The 15,349-nt window shown below is 41.9% G+C and overlaps 1 protein-coding gene across 2 annotated transcripts in view; it reads left to right on the top strand.

Annotated features, from left to right (window-relative positions):
* rap1gds1 (RAP1, GTP-GDP dissociation stimulator 1) overlaps positions 1 to 15,349 on the top strand; it is a 59,202-nt gene continuing 43,853 nt past the window's right edge. For both annotated transcript variants that reach the window (XM_049568841.1, XM_049568840.1), the window contains exons 1-3: positions 1 to 386; positions 7,038 to 7,145; positions 12,222 to 12,344. In XM_049568841.1, the coding sequence (XP_049424798.1) occupies positions 383 to 386; positions 7,038 to 7,145; positions 12,222 to 12,344 (235 nt within the window). In that variant the 5' untranslated portion in view covers positions 1 to 382. The remainder of the gene's footprint in view (positions 387 to 7,037; positions 7,146 to 12,221; positions 12,345 to 15,349) is intronic.

Raw genomic sequence — 15,349 nt, 5'->3', positions numbered from 1 at the left:
TAACCGGAAGCCTTACAGCGGACTTGGTTGTAGCATGTCAGACTGAGTCAGTCGACTAGGGGAGCGCCAGCCAGCAGGTCCTGACTGTTGGTGTGGATATGAGAGGAAGTCAGATGTGTTAACGTGGTAGTCAGCCGGTGTACAGGCCACTGTACAACAGCATCCATCTGAGCGGGACTGCCCGACCGGCCCGGTGGCTGCTGTCGCTACCTAACTGGCTAGCTAGCTCGCTAACCTCCACCCGCTAACTTCACCAGTTTACGGCGGTTTAAGGGAGGAACAGCGTGGAGAAAGCGGGGCCTCCGGCAACTACGACTCGGTTTCCAGCTGCCCCGGAGAGCTTAACATCCCGGTTTATTTTCCGGAGCAACATCCTGCTGAAATGGGTGAGTAGACGGCGAGCAACCAGCTCACACTGAGCCGGGTAAGCTAACAAGAACTGTTTTTTACCACTAAACAGTGGTTAAACCTTAAAATGGTTATTTAAACGCAGGAGAAGCAACGCATGTTTGATGTTATGTATCATGCGATGATGTCACTATAACGTTACCACGTTAATTCCCTGTAGCTTTGTGTGTTATTACTGTAACGTTAACGCTAGTTAGTCATATGAAAAGCTGACTGTGGCAAAATCGTGTATACGTGCGCGTGCGCGCGCATGTCTGCCTCAGTACTCGGGTGGGGTACTTAGCTTCCCTGACTCTCTACATCCACTATCCGCTCTTAGTGCTTGGGTTTTTTCCCTTTTAGCAACGCTAGCTCTGGGTATATTCTGTCCTGCCTTCGTTCTCCCTCGACGCAATTCAGCTGGTACTAGAAACGGCTTGAAGGTCCCAGTTGCTAAATGAATGTACATCCCCTGAAATGGCAGTGCTGTTGATGGTGTAGATGGCACTCCTCCATCTCCACAGCTGTTATGCAATAGGATCCAGCAGCCTACTTTGTGTAACGGTTTATACTGCACTGCTCTTTATAATCTTACTGTTTACATTGGTTATTGATGGTGGGCGCACACTGGATACTGACATTTTTAAGTACAGGCCTGTGACTACTGTAGTGGTTATAGAATGGAATATGGATAAATGGATAATAAAAACATGCTGTATATTGACATAATATTGCCTTTTCATCCATTACATTTAAAAAACAGCTTCCATATGAGGCAGAAGCATCTTTGAATGCCATGTAAAGCATATGTGTTTGATAGCTTATGAGGTATTTCACAAGGCAGATCACTCATGTTGTCATTTGATACAAGGCATCTATCATGGGGGATGGATGTGTGGGTTGTGCAGTGCACAAGCAAACTGACAGCAACAACCAGGTCACTGCAACAGTGTCTGCAATCCTTATGCAATTTACCATCACCTGGTTTGTTGACACGATGCTGGAATAACAGTTGAGAAAATTCCCACCCTTATTTGCAACAATTTCAATCATTTCAGGTAATGTAAATAAATCTAAGTCTCTATGGATGATCAGTGGAATAGATGAGAAAGTACTGTGTCAGCCTGTAGAGTAATTAGACAGCATTCTGGACCAAACGCGACAGGTCGTCAGTCCTAATCAGATTTTGCTGAGAGTGTAGACTGTAGGCTGTGGGTGTATGCATCCAAAAACAGAGCTGTATAGACCCAGTGAGTAAGCCGCCCTCTAGCTCATACAGAACATGTACTGTATTTAAGGCACTTGCTCTGTAGGCATTCATCACCCATTATTTAACCTAGTTGTTGTACATGACTGATGTCAGTTCATTGCATCAGACTGTAAATAGGTGTGTATATGTTAAGGGTGGGAATCACCAGAGGACCCATGATACGATATTATAACAATACTTAGGTCACAATACGATATTATTGTGATATGCTGAGTATTGCGATAAAATATATTGCTATTTATTACCTTTTTTTTCCAACTGCAAATTATTTCCCCAAAGGAAAACTGTCAACATCAGTTTTACCTCATAAGAGAAAGTTTGTAGTCATCTGACTTATATAATTTTCATTACAGAAAAATGTGATGCAAAGCAGACAGACTTACCAACATAGTCATAAAACCTGTCAGAAATGCTGTATACATCTAACAAACTGAACTGTTGGGAGATTTAATGCCCTCTGCGAGGCCTCATTAGATGTGTGAGCAAAACACTTTACATGCAGGTATCCCACTAACTGAATGGCAACACCCCAATTAGAAGCATCGTCTGTTACACAACAAGGTTTTTGTTGGCAGTCCCCCATTCTCATGCTGCATTTTGCATGAAGTCTGCAATGTTTGCTCTGGTGTGACATTTGTGTACTGCACTAGTTTGGAGAACACGAGACAGCAGTCACCAGTCCTCTGTGAGATAATATGCCATTATATTAGGAGTGGTAGTGTAGTGGTTAGAACTGTCGCCTCACAGTACGAGGGTTCCTGGTTCAATCCCAGGAGGGAGCCCTTCTGTGTAGTGTTTGCATGTCCCCCCATTTCAGTGTGGGTTTTCTCCGGGTACTCTGGCTTCTTTTCACAGTCCAAAGACATGCAGGTTGGGGAAAGGTTAATTGGTGACTCTAAATTGGCCGTAGGTGTGAATGTGAGTGTGAACAGTTGTCTGTCTCTATACGTTAGCCCTGCGATAGTCTGGCGACCTGTCCAGGGTGTACCCTGCCTCTTGCCCAATGTCAGCTGGGATAGGCTCCAGCACTGCTGAAATATGACCGTTGATTTTTTCGTCTTAGCTCTTTAGAAACTACCATTATATTGTTTTGCGCTACAGATGCTTCATATCCAGGTCAATTCACACACTTGTGAGTAAAGCATATAAGAAGAGGAGAGGGCTCCGTCTTATCTCTTCATAAAGTATTGTTTTAATATGAAGCGTCCATCGCGCAAAATAATATAATAGTCAGTTATCATGATATGTCATTGTGTCATTTCTGTCTCTACATTGTTACATGTTAACAATTCTCTTTGCAAGCATACAAAAAAGTTTTGCACGTGTGAAATTTTTTTCCGTGCGCGTGCTTCACCTCCGCTGCTACAATTCCATCCTAGGGGAAACACTGTTGTCAGTTTTCAGTGTGTTCATCTCACTTCAGTCATTTTTTGTAGTATGTAGGGGACTGAAAAAGCAACTGATATCATTTTTCTAGTGGGCTACCTAAAGTTTAATTTGTATTGGTGAATATAAATAATTTATATGATAAAAAAAATTGATACTTGGCACTGTATGACGATACGATGTTGCCACACAAAAATATTGTGATATTATGCTATATCATTTTTCCCCCCACCACTACATTATACTCACATATGAATCTATTGACCTTGAAGTCAAGTTAATGCCACCCTTCCTGCTGTACTCATAGATTCCTCAAGTTTATGCTTCACTTCTCTGTAGAGCTTTGGTATGACTGTGACAGTGAAAAAATGTCAGGACAGAGTCACATACCTGGGTTGCCGTGTTTTTAACAAAAGCCTTCAGTTTCAACAATGCTGTATGGACACAGATCTTTGCACATGAAGTAGGTGATGGACTGTGTTATTTTCTTAGCTCTCTCAGAGATAGATGGTAGTTTGGTCAAGCTAAGTGTGTTCAGTGTTGGTTGATTTTGCAGCAGAGCGGGTTTAGTGTTAGCTTGGCTGTCATCGGCTAACGCTATCTCTGGATGGTAGAGTGTGAGGTGAGCCCTCTTGTTTGTAGTATTCCCAGAGTATTTTATTCTCGTATGACACTGCTTGCAAATTGCATGTGTCATATCCAAATCCTCCTTTACTTCTGTGTTAAAAAATCCAAAATGAGTCCAAACGTTTGATTTAAACACAGACGGCGCATTTCTGATTTCTTTCTCTGGTGCCTCCATCCTTGTTTTGATGAACTTCCTGCCAAATGCTGCTGACAGATGATGCGTTTGGTTTGTACTCGAAGGTTGGAAATTCCCAGTTCCCAGTTGGAAGTTTAAACTCGAACGCACCCCGAGATCGGATTTCCAACTCGGAAACTCGGAGCAGATGGCTGCCGGTCACACACATAGTGAGCAAACACTCTGCTAAAGTACTGTTATAGCAATTTTATCTTATTTGTTTTACATTAGGTCAACCTCATCTGCGGCTTTCATCAGTTGGAGTGCATGATAGATTTGAAGCTGTCTATACTCCGAAAGTGCAGTGGCAACAAAGACTTTCTTGTGGGCATCCATGTTTTTTTCCAACTTGTCCACCGTCGTCAATAGGCTTGGTCGGTTCTCAGTAATGCCAATTCGGTTCAGTACTCCGTCTTGGACCTTTTTTTTTTTTTTTTTAAGACCGACCGGACCACATATTCAGGTGAAGTGTACGCGGAGCGGACACCGTGGAGGTCCGCCTGGTAAAAGTGGACGTCCGCAAGCTCTGTGTGCGCAAAGCACGACCGCACGGACTCCGCTCCGTGCACCAGTGTCACACAAAAGACTGTTCGGCATGTATTTTTCACATCGCGGGGATTTTTCACGGACATTTTTACACGGAGTCCGCTCCCCTTATAGTACGCCCGAGTCTGTGAGCACCTGTGACTGCATCTTCTCTAAGTGCACAGCAAGCAGGAGAGAGGGGGGGGGGGGGGGGGCGGAGACTGAGCTAGGGGGTGTGAGTGCGCATGTGCCGAGGCCTCTACTATAGCCTGGAGTTTGTTTAATAGTGACAGGGAATCAATAATGGCAGACAATTTAGTCTCAAAGAAAGAAAGAATGCGTCACTATGGCAACACTTTGGCTTTGAGCCAGAAGAAGGAGGCAACCCTTGTTTGCACTGATTGAGTAAGCTGCAAAATTTATTTGTAAGGAATAAAAGAAACAACTTGTTACTGTCACTCTGTTGTCCTGAGGTCGTTTTTTTTTTTTTTTTTTTTTTTTAAATGAGTCAATTGCGCCCCAAGTGGCGAAAATCCGGTATTACCGACTTGATGCGGTTTTTTACAAAAACCGGACCGTTTTTTTTTCTCATGCCGACCCATCCCTAGTCGTCAACTAGAATGCAAAAACTGTTGTTAACTTGGAGGTGACGCCATTCCCCCTTCCGATTTCCGACCTCCGAGTACAAAACGAACGCAGCATGAGACCTGTGTTGACCTCACCAGGGAGAAAGACATCAGCACCATCTAGTGGGCCCAAAAAACGACTTTATTACTGTAGGACCAAAAGTTGTATTAAAATGTGTATTTGCAAAAGTACACGTTGTCGATACTTTCCATCCCTGTATCAATACAATATCGCCATACAAAATATTGCGATAATATGCTGCATCCATTCCCCCCACCCCTAGATATAGATGAAGTCAAGTGATATCACTCTCAAAGATCTCAAATATCTCAGGGTGCAGCTCTGTTGAACATTTCTGAGAAAGAGCTCAGTCACTACCAAATGATGTTAGGAGGAAAAAGACAATCTGTAATTTGTTTATTTTACTGGTTAATAGATTAACAGGATGATGTAGTTTCTCATAGAATGTGATGGATGTGCAGCAGTTATAAATTATTGATTCTGTTTCTGTGGTTAATATGGCAGGCAGTGTAGCAGATTGATGACTTGTAGTTCTCATAATGGAGTAAAGAGAACAAGCTGAAGTGGAAACTTAGTGTATGGCTGCACCGTCTGTGGTCAGTGTGTTCCCGAAGAAGTAACTGTGTACAGCCCATGCCTCTCTTTAAAAAAACTTTTTTTATGCTTGGTGCAGTGTGGCATCATTGCGTCTCTTTCGTCAAACAGTGGGCTTTTCATTTCAAGATGGAGGAGTTTTTTTGTCTGTTTTTTCGCATTTTATTAAACACAAATATTTGAACAGCCATCTGTAGAACCTGACATTTGTCAATCCCTCTAGGATTTTGCAGGCGTTTTTGGAGGGATTGTTGCAGCCTAAAATGCCTGATTACAGGCCAGCTTTTCTAAAAACTTTGTAATGCAATGTTGTTAGATTGTTTTTGTATAATGAAATTGAAGGAACAACTGAAAATTGCAAAAATGGTTGCTATTTTTTGATAATTCATTAAAAATGAAGGCAGCTTCTTCTAGTGAGAATAAAACCACACTATGTACATACAGAAGATTAAAAAGTAGTGTTTATTATTTGAAGCGGGTAGCATATCACTATCAATATCACGTAGTCTTGAATGACTAACATCCGAAACAGTGTTCTGGGAGATGTCCAAGGATATTCCATCCTTCCATCTGATCACTTAACCACTTTATTCTGTTGTAGATAACAGTGGGTTGGAACCTGTCCCAACACACATTGTACAGGTTTATCAGTGTATCATAGGGCAACTAAAGATCCTGGAATATTATTTTTTTTGACAGTATGACATAACTCTTTTCAAACCTGGAGAGGTTTATCCAAAGGAGTTTTTCCCACAAGTTGGTAGGGTTTAGAATTGCGGACCCATGATACGATATTACCACGATAATTAGGTCACAATATGATATTACTGCAATATTGTGATATGCTGAGTATTGCAATAAAATATATCACAATATATTGCATTTTATTACCTTTTTTCCAATTCCTTTTTTAACATCAGTTTTACCTCATAAAATAAAGTTTTTAGTCTGTTCATCTAACTTTAATCATTTTTATTGCAGCAAAAAGCGATCAGTACTTGGCGTCTGTGTATCGATAAAACATTTCCATGGAGAATATTGCAATACTATGCTGTATCAAATTTTCCTGCCACTCCTACAAGATAGTGTGTTAGCTGAAGTTTGAAAACCTCTTTCACACTCAAGTGTGGTCTGGGGTAATTCGTTCTGTTTTCCAGCAAGCCCCCACATTTCAGAAGGATTCTCACATGTGAAAACAAACATGCAATTGCAAAACCGTTGAAGAAACTACCATGGATCCAAGGAGTAACATGACATGTTTAGCCTTGGACCGTGATGTTTTGCAGCCTTAATACCCTTCCTGGCCTATGACTGAAATGCGCTAGATTTTTCATCACATCTTCTCTTCCTGTTTAATTTTCAGCTTGTCGCTATCATCTGCCTACATGAATTTAACTTTTGTTCACGTACTGTTTCTTTTTTCAGACAACCTAAGTGAAGCCCTGGAGAAGCTGAAGCTAGCATCTACAGACAGCGCCACTGACAGTGTGGAGAGCTGTCTGGACTGCCTGCTGAAAGCACTTGCCAACAACAGTGAGTAGAGCCATATTTTGTCTGTTACCTCCTCTTCTAAGTTTCCAATTAAATTATCTATGACAGTCTTGACCTAGTTACATTTCTGTAATATTTTCTGTATGATTCAGATGAAAATGCACATAAAATCTGATTCAAACAGGGATGAAATTGTTACCTGTTTCACCTGTTCACTGCATTCAAATTCATATTCAAGTTGTAATTAGCATTAAAACCACGTTTGATTATTGGGCTTTGAAAAACTCATGCTAAATATTGTCCAGCATCAACTAGAGTGAGCAACAGTCTCTCAGATGCAGGCACTGCCTCAACATGGATTTCTTTTGCATTAATGAAAAATTGGCAGAAGGAAGTAACAGCGCTCTGGAGATTTTTCAGCTTCACTGTTTACAGAGTGGGCGTATAGCAGGCAAATGCAGTGATGCTACTGGTCCCTTGTCTTCATCTACAATGACACAGACACTTAGGCAAGCATTTCAAAAACAGGCTGTGTATGCACCAATCTAAAAGGAAACTTGGTGAAATTGTTGCAAATCAGTACTGATACAAACTTCTAGACTCAGAGCCTGACCGTGGGGTGAGCAGTTTCCATGGGAATGCAGCCAGTTTAATCTGAAGTGGGTTTGAAAAACAATGGACAACATTAAAATCAGAGCGCTGTATGAATTCATGAAGTTTTACTTTGACTGTGCCTGGCGTTCTGCTGCTCTGTCTGTACCCAGAGTGTGGTGCTCTGAATAACTGAGTGTTATGTACATTTTTGCAACACTCCTAATAAATGGTTCAGCTTCAAGATTGGAAAATCAATATGTGGCAGCAAATGCTGATATCATGGCAGGCTGCCACACATAATTGAATGTGTGGGAAAACCGGGAAATGTATTCTTGAGGGCAGGCTTGTGTCACGCCAATGCCCTTTTAGGTAAATCATGTGCTGTAAAAGTGCTGTTGCGAATTTGGAAAAACTAGTGGCACACTCTACCCCATTTTTTACAGAGATGGTGCTATATGACCGCAACGGCAGCATCATGCCGCTTTGTGTGTGATTGTGTGTGATTTTAGACAGCATGCTGTCATCCGAGAAGCAACAGAGGTGTGACGGGTGTGACGTAACACAACAGTGTCAGTCTCTAGTGTGACATATAGCATATGTATTGTTTTTGTTTAACTTTTGTTTTTAATGCTAAACATACAAATACATACATATATGTCAAAAAGTTTGTAAGTCCCGTGCACAGCAACTAAGTGCTTCTTGTAGGTGCCAGCTGGTGCAGGATAAATTACAGTCAAAAATTCAAAAAACTTCCAGCACACACTAGAGCATAGGATTGACACAAGGTTTATTATTATGAAATCTATAAAGAAAAGTTGTACGTGTTCAACCGGATCTTACGTAGAACAAGGGAGAGGTACTTTTCTGAAATTATTGGAAACTGCAGTAACAACTCGCGTGTCTTATTTGCAACAGTGAACAGATTAACAAACCCTCCAGCTCAACTGCCGTTGGAACTGATCTCCACATCTAAGTGTAATGAGTTTGCAGTATTCTTTTGCGACAAGGTTCAGGCCATTAAAAATGCCATCAATTCCACAACACCAATAACAACCCTGCAGCCACCTACACACTTATACCTGACTCATTTTGCACCTGTAACTGACAAAACTGTCCAAGAGATCATCACCAGTCTGAGTTCGTCTACATGCTGCCTCGATGTGTTACCCACTAGATTTCTAAAGTCTGTGCTGAGCAGTTTGTTACCACCACTCGCTCACATAGTTAACATGTCACTACAATCTGGAACATTCCCAAAGGCCTTGAAAACTGCGGTCATAAAGCCTCCTAAAGAAGAGCAGTCTTGATGCCACAGTACTGAACAACTACCGGCCCATTTCAAACCTGCCGTTTTTAGGCAAAGTCCTTGAGAAAGTTGTTTACCAACAGCTTACTGACTTTCTCCTAAAGAACAACTCCTTTGATGTTTTCCAGTCAGGTTTTAGACCCCATCACAGCACTGAGACCGCTCTTATTAACGTGACAAATGACATCCACCTGAACACTGACGCAGGCAAAGTCTCAGTTTTAGTCCTGCTAGATCTGAGTGCTGCTTTTGACACTGTCGATCATGAGATCCTTTCACAGGGACTAGAGGACTGGGTGGGCATCTCTGGCACTGCCCTAAATTGGTTGAAGTCCTATCTAGAAGACAGGAAGTACTTTGTTGAAATTGGTAACTGTGTCTCAGACCACATGGCCTTGACCTGTGGGGTGCCCCAAGGGTCAATCCTGGGACCCCTTCTGTTCAATCTCTACATGCTGCCTTTAGGCCAGTTAATACAAAGTAATAATGTGTCCTACCACAATTATGCAGACGACACTCAGATCTATGTCTCACTGACAGCAGGTGAATATGGACCAGTGGATTCACTCTGTCACTGCATCCAACAGGTCAGTGTGTGGATGCAAAACAACTTTCTCTAGCTAAATTCAGACAAGACCGAAGTCATCGTATTTGGTCCACAGAAACAAAGAGAAAGTGTCAGCAGTCACCTCCAGTCTCTCTCTCTAAAACCTACAAATCAGGTTAGAAATCTCGGGGTAATAATGGACTCACACTTGAACTTTAACAGCCACGTCAAATCAATAACATCAGCGGCTTTTTACCATCTAAAAAACATTGCCAAAATTAAAGGTATAGTGTCTAAGCCTGACTTGGAGAGACTTATCCATGCATTTGTCTTTAGTAGGTTAGACTACTGTAACGGCCTGCTCACTGGCCTCTCCAAACGGGCCGTAAGACAGCTGCAGTACATCCAGAATGCTGCTGCTCGGGTCCTGACCAGAACCAGGAAGTACGAGCACATTAGTCCTGTGCTCAGGTCTCTCCACTGGCTTCGTGTGGCTCAGAGAATAGACTTTAAAGCAGCTCTGCTTGTGTACAAGTCTATCCACCAAAGAGACTGGACAACAAGAGCGTTCACTGCCGTGCATCATCTGGCAGCCAAGTGAGTTGGTTCATTAGCGTAATGAACGGAGGGAAAGTTCTTGTCATTGAGTGTCTTTGTCTCTGTGGGGGAGGCGGGGCTATGGAGAGTTAGAGCGTAAGAGAAAGACATGGAACTTGTTCCTAAACCAAATGCCACAGCCCCTGTGTGGGAGTGTTTTGGATTTAAACCAAATTACAGAGGGGAGCCCAGTAATTTGGACAAGCTGGTATGCCGGGTTTGTTCTAAAACCATCTCAACAAAAAGAGCGAATATGAACAACGTAACTGCACACCTGAAAGTGAGAGACTGAGAGTCTATTTTTTTGCATTTATTTATTTATTTCGATATTTTTACGTGTTATTTCAGATATGTAAATTGTCTTTTTTGCATTCGTAAATATTCTTGTTAAATAAATGTTTATTTCTCTTTAATAGAGTGTACTTGCATCAATATGCCTTTATTATCATTATATAAGTTTAAAAAATGGTCTAAAAACAGCAAAATTACAACAATAATAAAAATGGTCTTAAAAGTACAAAATTACGCAATATTATCGCTTATTGCAATAGTTTCTGATGCAATTAATCGCCCAGCAAAATTTGTTATCATGACAGGCCTAGTTAGGGATGCAACAATCCTTGGTAAAATATGAATTGTTCGGTCCGCCCTGCACGGATCAATACGCCCTTATGGACCACAGGTTTTCGGTTTTGCACTTAAATTTGCATTGATGCTTTACAGACCACTGTGTGTGTGTGCCTGTCCACAGGCCGAGTCCATGGATGTATAAAGAGAACGGCTATAAAGAGTAACTGGCTCAGTTTAGAGCCATAAAACTCCTTCAGCATTGTGGGCTATGTTATCACTGTTTAGCTTTCTTACCAGCGTTAGCAGTTTCATCACCGCTGGTGGTGCCAACATGGTTAACAAAGCTAAAAGGGTTTTGCAGCTCGAAATGAGGCCTCTGATTCAGCGGGGTGACCTGGGGGACACCGGAGGGTGGGTATAGTGTTTCCACAGGAACGCATTCTGCCACTGGAACGGCAATACCGGCTGTAATCGCAGAATGAGCAGAGCCTCTAGCTAGCTAACGTTAGCTTCCACCCTACCTGGGTGGTGCGAAGTGAAGAGTGGCCAAGGATCCTGTGGAGACCAGAGACTGAGCAGTGGGTATGTTTCTACATGTTAGTGCACCTGGTCAGCCGTCTGTCAGCTGGGCCAGCAGAAAATTAAATAAAAGCCAAGACAGTATATGTTTACTACCTCTAAATGGATAGCTCTTTGAACTGCAGTGCTGAAGCTCACTGAGTCAGTGAAGCAATGGACTAAAAGAAAAGGCCTCTTGTATTTCATACCTTTTTTTTATGTTTTTAAATTAAGCAGTTAGACTTTGGTTAATAGGTGCAGGTCTTTCAAAAGCAAAACTAACCGAAACTGACATCCCTAGTCTGAACCTCAGTGGTGGACTGACAGACAGCCCTAGGGCTAGGGCTAAGGCTAAGGCTCAAAGCAGTGATCGTCAGCCACCACTAAAGCTTTCAGATATCCATAGCTGCTTCTGTATACTTATCTAAATGGATTGCGACCAAAACACTATTAGATCCATCCTGCACAGTGTTATGTGTGCGACCCACAGATGGGAGATTTCAAAAGCAGGTGCTAGCAGTTAGCAGCTAACTCAAAGAAAAAGAACAGTGGCTGAAAATATCCACAAATTTTGAAAAAATGAGGTCCAGGAGCACCTTACCCAGATCAGAGGACCAGATCAGCTGCCATATAAAAGACGGTAAATGATTGTTATTGACATGTTATGCCATTGTAATTATTTATTAAGTCCTGCTAATGCGAATGTTAAATGTCACACTAGAGGCCGACACTTCCTTCCACGATGTCGACATCCTGTCTAAAATTGCACACTGAAGCAGCATGATGCCGCCATGGTTTGGTTCTATGTAAAAATGCAAAGGCAGTGCAAAGAAGGGACTTTGCAGCGCCTCTATAGCACCATCTCTGTGTACAAAGGAATGCATTTGTATCAGCAAAACTTTCATTCATTCATTCATTCATTCATTTTCTTTTTTTCCTTCTATAGACACTGAGGCCAGTGTGAAGATCCAGGAGATGGGCATTCTTCCCCTGCTCCCCACCCTGCTAAACCCTCAGTCCTCCTGCACCCCTAAAGTAGCCAACATCATAGCTGAGGTGGCCAAAAATGGTGAGGTTCGGTTTCCAAGCCCATCCATCCAGGAACACCCTGACTTTCTGTTCCTCCATTTGTCAGTATTCAATTTTTACACTCTCTCTAGCTCTCATCTTTTTTTGATTCTCTGTGTTTTCTTCATGAATACATAATGTGTTGAGACAGTGGAGCAAAAGTATTAGTCATGGATATTTTAGCGCTCCTCTATGGTTTAAAATACTTGAAGAACCAAACGGTAGCATGTTTGATTGACAGGTTGTTTCAGACGGGGCTAGTTTTAGCAGCCTTTCTTGGCATTTCAGAGTGAAGCTGTCACTGACTGTGAGGTTATTGTGTAAGGACTCAAACCTTGCATAACTGCAGTGTCAGAGAGCTTCAGTTTCCCATAATGCCGCTGTGTGAGCACAGGAGAAGCTTTTAAGGGAGAAAAAAGTGGACATGAATAGAGCTTAGGGCAAGAAAAGGTTAGGATAATGAATGGGTTTTTAGCAGCTTGCAAGACGGCAGTTAATGATCACTCCCCAGCAGTTTGCCAGGCTTGGCAACAACCTGCTGGCATTTATCTGTCACTGCTTCCGGAAATGTCTGCAAGCAGCCAAGTGACTGCTGGGCTACAGACAACTCCTCTATGTCTGACAGTTTGAACGGACACAATTGTTTAAAGCTGCACCAGGCAAGATTTAATGTAAAAACATATCTGACTAATTAGCACAGATCACCACCACAACAGAGAAGAGTGAGTCATCCATGCTATACCCAGAGGATCCAACATGGTTTCCCAAATGAAAATGTGATCACAGCCTAGTCACTGGTGAGAAGTCCTCGGAGCTTATGTGGGAATTGTAAACTGTCTCTTTGTCAGTGAATCATGTGAGTTATCACCTCATTCTTTGTCTCTTTCATTTCTTTCATTACTGTTGTTCTTAAGCATCACACATTAGCTGGGTGGGGAAGTATAAGGATTCTATGGTTAGGTAATCTCTCAAAACAGATTCTGCAATCTACATTGTAGAGTAAAGGAAGAATTTTTTTTTTTTTTTTTTTTTTTTACTGATTGATTTCCAGATTGATGGCTAGGTGATGAGGCAGAGCAATTCTGTTGGTCTCTTTAGCCCCGTTTCCACCAAACATTTTTGGTACTATACCTTTGGAACTGAAAGTACCCTTCAGACATGGTACCTAGACCCTAGCGCTGTAGTGAGAGTCTCTCTCAATGGGATAATTAAAAATGGCAGCTTTGTGCATTTAGTCCTTCTCAGGCAAGCTCGGGGGTTTAGTGTCACATTGGCCTGATGCTACCTGACCCTTCTCCGAGTGAGGATTGGAATATATGCAGTTCACATAACCCGGCCAAAGTCAGCATAGTGAATCTTCTGCTTCTTTTCCACTCACAGTGAATGAAGTTATTTTTTCTCCGACTCCAGCTGCTGCAAGAGGCAGCACAACATCCTTTCATTACATATTTACAGTTTACTAATTAAACTCTCCACAGTATGAACAGTGGCTTCTGCCTCAAAACCAGCCACAGCTCAGCCCTGAGCAGAGTGACTGTCCGCTACTGACCAATCAACGGACTGCATTGTTTACAGCTCCACCTTTTAGTACCAGATCTGTGTGCTAGGTACCCCAACAGAAGGGATACCAAAAATGGTAACGGTTAGGAATGGTTCCATCGGTACTATCCACAACTTTTCGCAGTGGAAACGGAAAAAGAGTGTACCAAACTGAACTGTACCGTACTGTACTGCTCAGTGGAAATGGGGCTTTTCACCCCATTATCCAGTGGTATGTGAATGTGGGTGAGTTGAGACTTAACCCACATGTTGTTGTTTTTTTGTTAGCATTGTATTGATCAAGATACTTAATAACAAGAAAGGTACTTATTTTGGCGATTTAAACTGAGTGCTTGGCCACCGGACTTAGTAGCCAGTCTAGCACAGAAAGCCAGTATTAGAGCTGTGGACTCAAGCCATGTGACTTGAACTCAGGTCAGACTTGAGTTAAAAATCCAGTAACTTTATTTTTCACGAAATCCAAAAAAACAGCAACAAAAAATTGCCTCACCAATGACTCCTAACTTCGCTTTGACATGAAATGACTTCATATCTCAAAGCTCAAATATTAAACTGTTTGCTATATTAGTAACCGAGCCTGACCCAAATTTGGCATGAATTCTGTTTTTTTTTTTTTAAATTTTAAGTTTTTTTAAATTTTTTTTTTAAATAACCAAACCCAACCCGAGCCTGAGAGAGTAGTAACAAAGTCTAAAGCGACCCAATGTATATTCGATTTTTAATGTCTGAAACACCGTAGCTGGATAGAGAAGTAAATGAGCCTGACCCCAACCTGACATGCATTCTGCTTTTTTTATGTCCAAAGCCATTCAGAGGTCAAAAGAGTAGTAACCAAACCCAAATTCATCCAATTTGCACTGTTTTTTAGTGTCCAAAACGCGCATGCCAGATAGAGTACTACTCAAGCCTGACCCGAACCTGACATGCATTTTTTTTCGTGTCCGAACCTGACTTGAGCCTGGAAAAGTAGTAACTGAGACCTACCCGATCCTGACACACATTCTGTTTTTGTTTTGCTCTCATTTTATCATGAGCTAGTTAATTTTATATCACATGAATATTTACCTCCTGAAAAAGCCTATGTGTTGTTTTGAGGTATTGTCATGTAAATAGCAAACCCCGGTATTGAATAAGAAGTAGCCCAACTTAGACAGTAGGTCCATGATTTTTAGGTGGAATCCGAACCCAAACTTTATTTGTAAATATTTGTCTCAACCTGGTCTGACCAGTGTGGTCCCGTTGGATCCTGTCGACCTTGCGTCAGGTGTTTACACTCTGCAGCTACTAATGAACACAACCAGAACCCAAACCTTACTTGTAAATATTCTTCGGAATCAGGTCACACTCCACACTCTACACTACTTAACCTGACCCCAACCCAAAAATTATTTGTAAATATTTGTTAGAACCAGGCCGTACTCCACACTCTTGATTTTTACTGTTTTT

This window comes from Epinephelus fuscoguttatus, linkage group LG23 (genome assembly GCF_011397635.1).
Source record: "Epinephelus fuscoguttatus linkage group LG23, E.fuscoguttatus.final_Chr_v1".
In the NCBI taxonomy this organism is placed as follows: Eukaryota; Metazoa; Chordata; class Actinopteri; order Perciformes; family Serranidae; genus Epinephelus; species Epinephelus fuscoguttatus.
The sequence above is the reverse complement of the archived record's forward strand: the minus strand, read 5'-3'. Positions and strand labels throughout refer to the sequence as shown.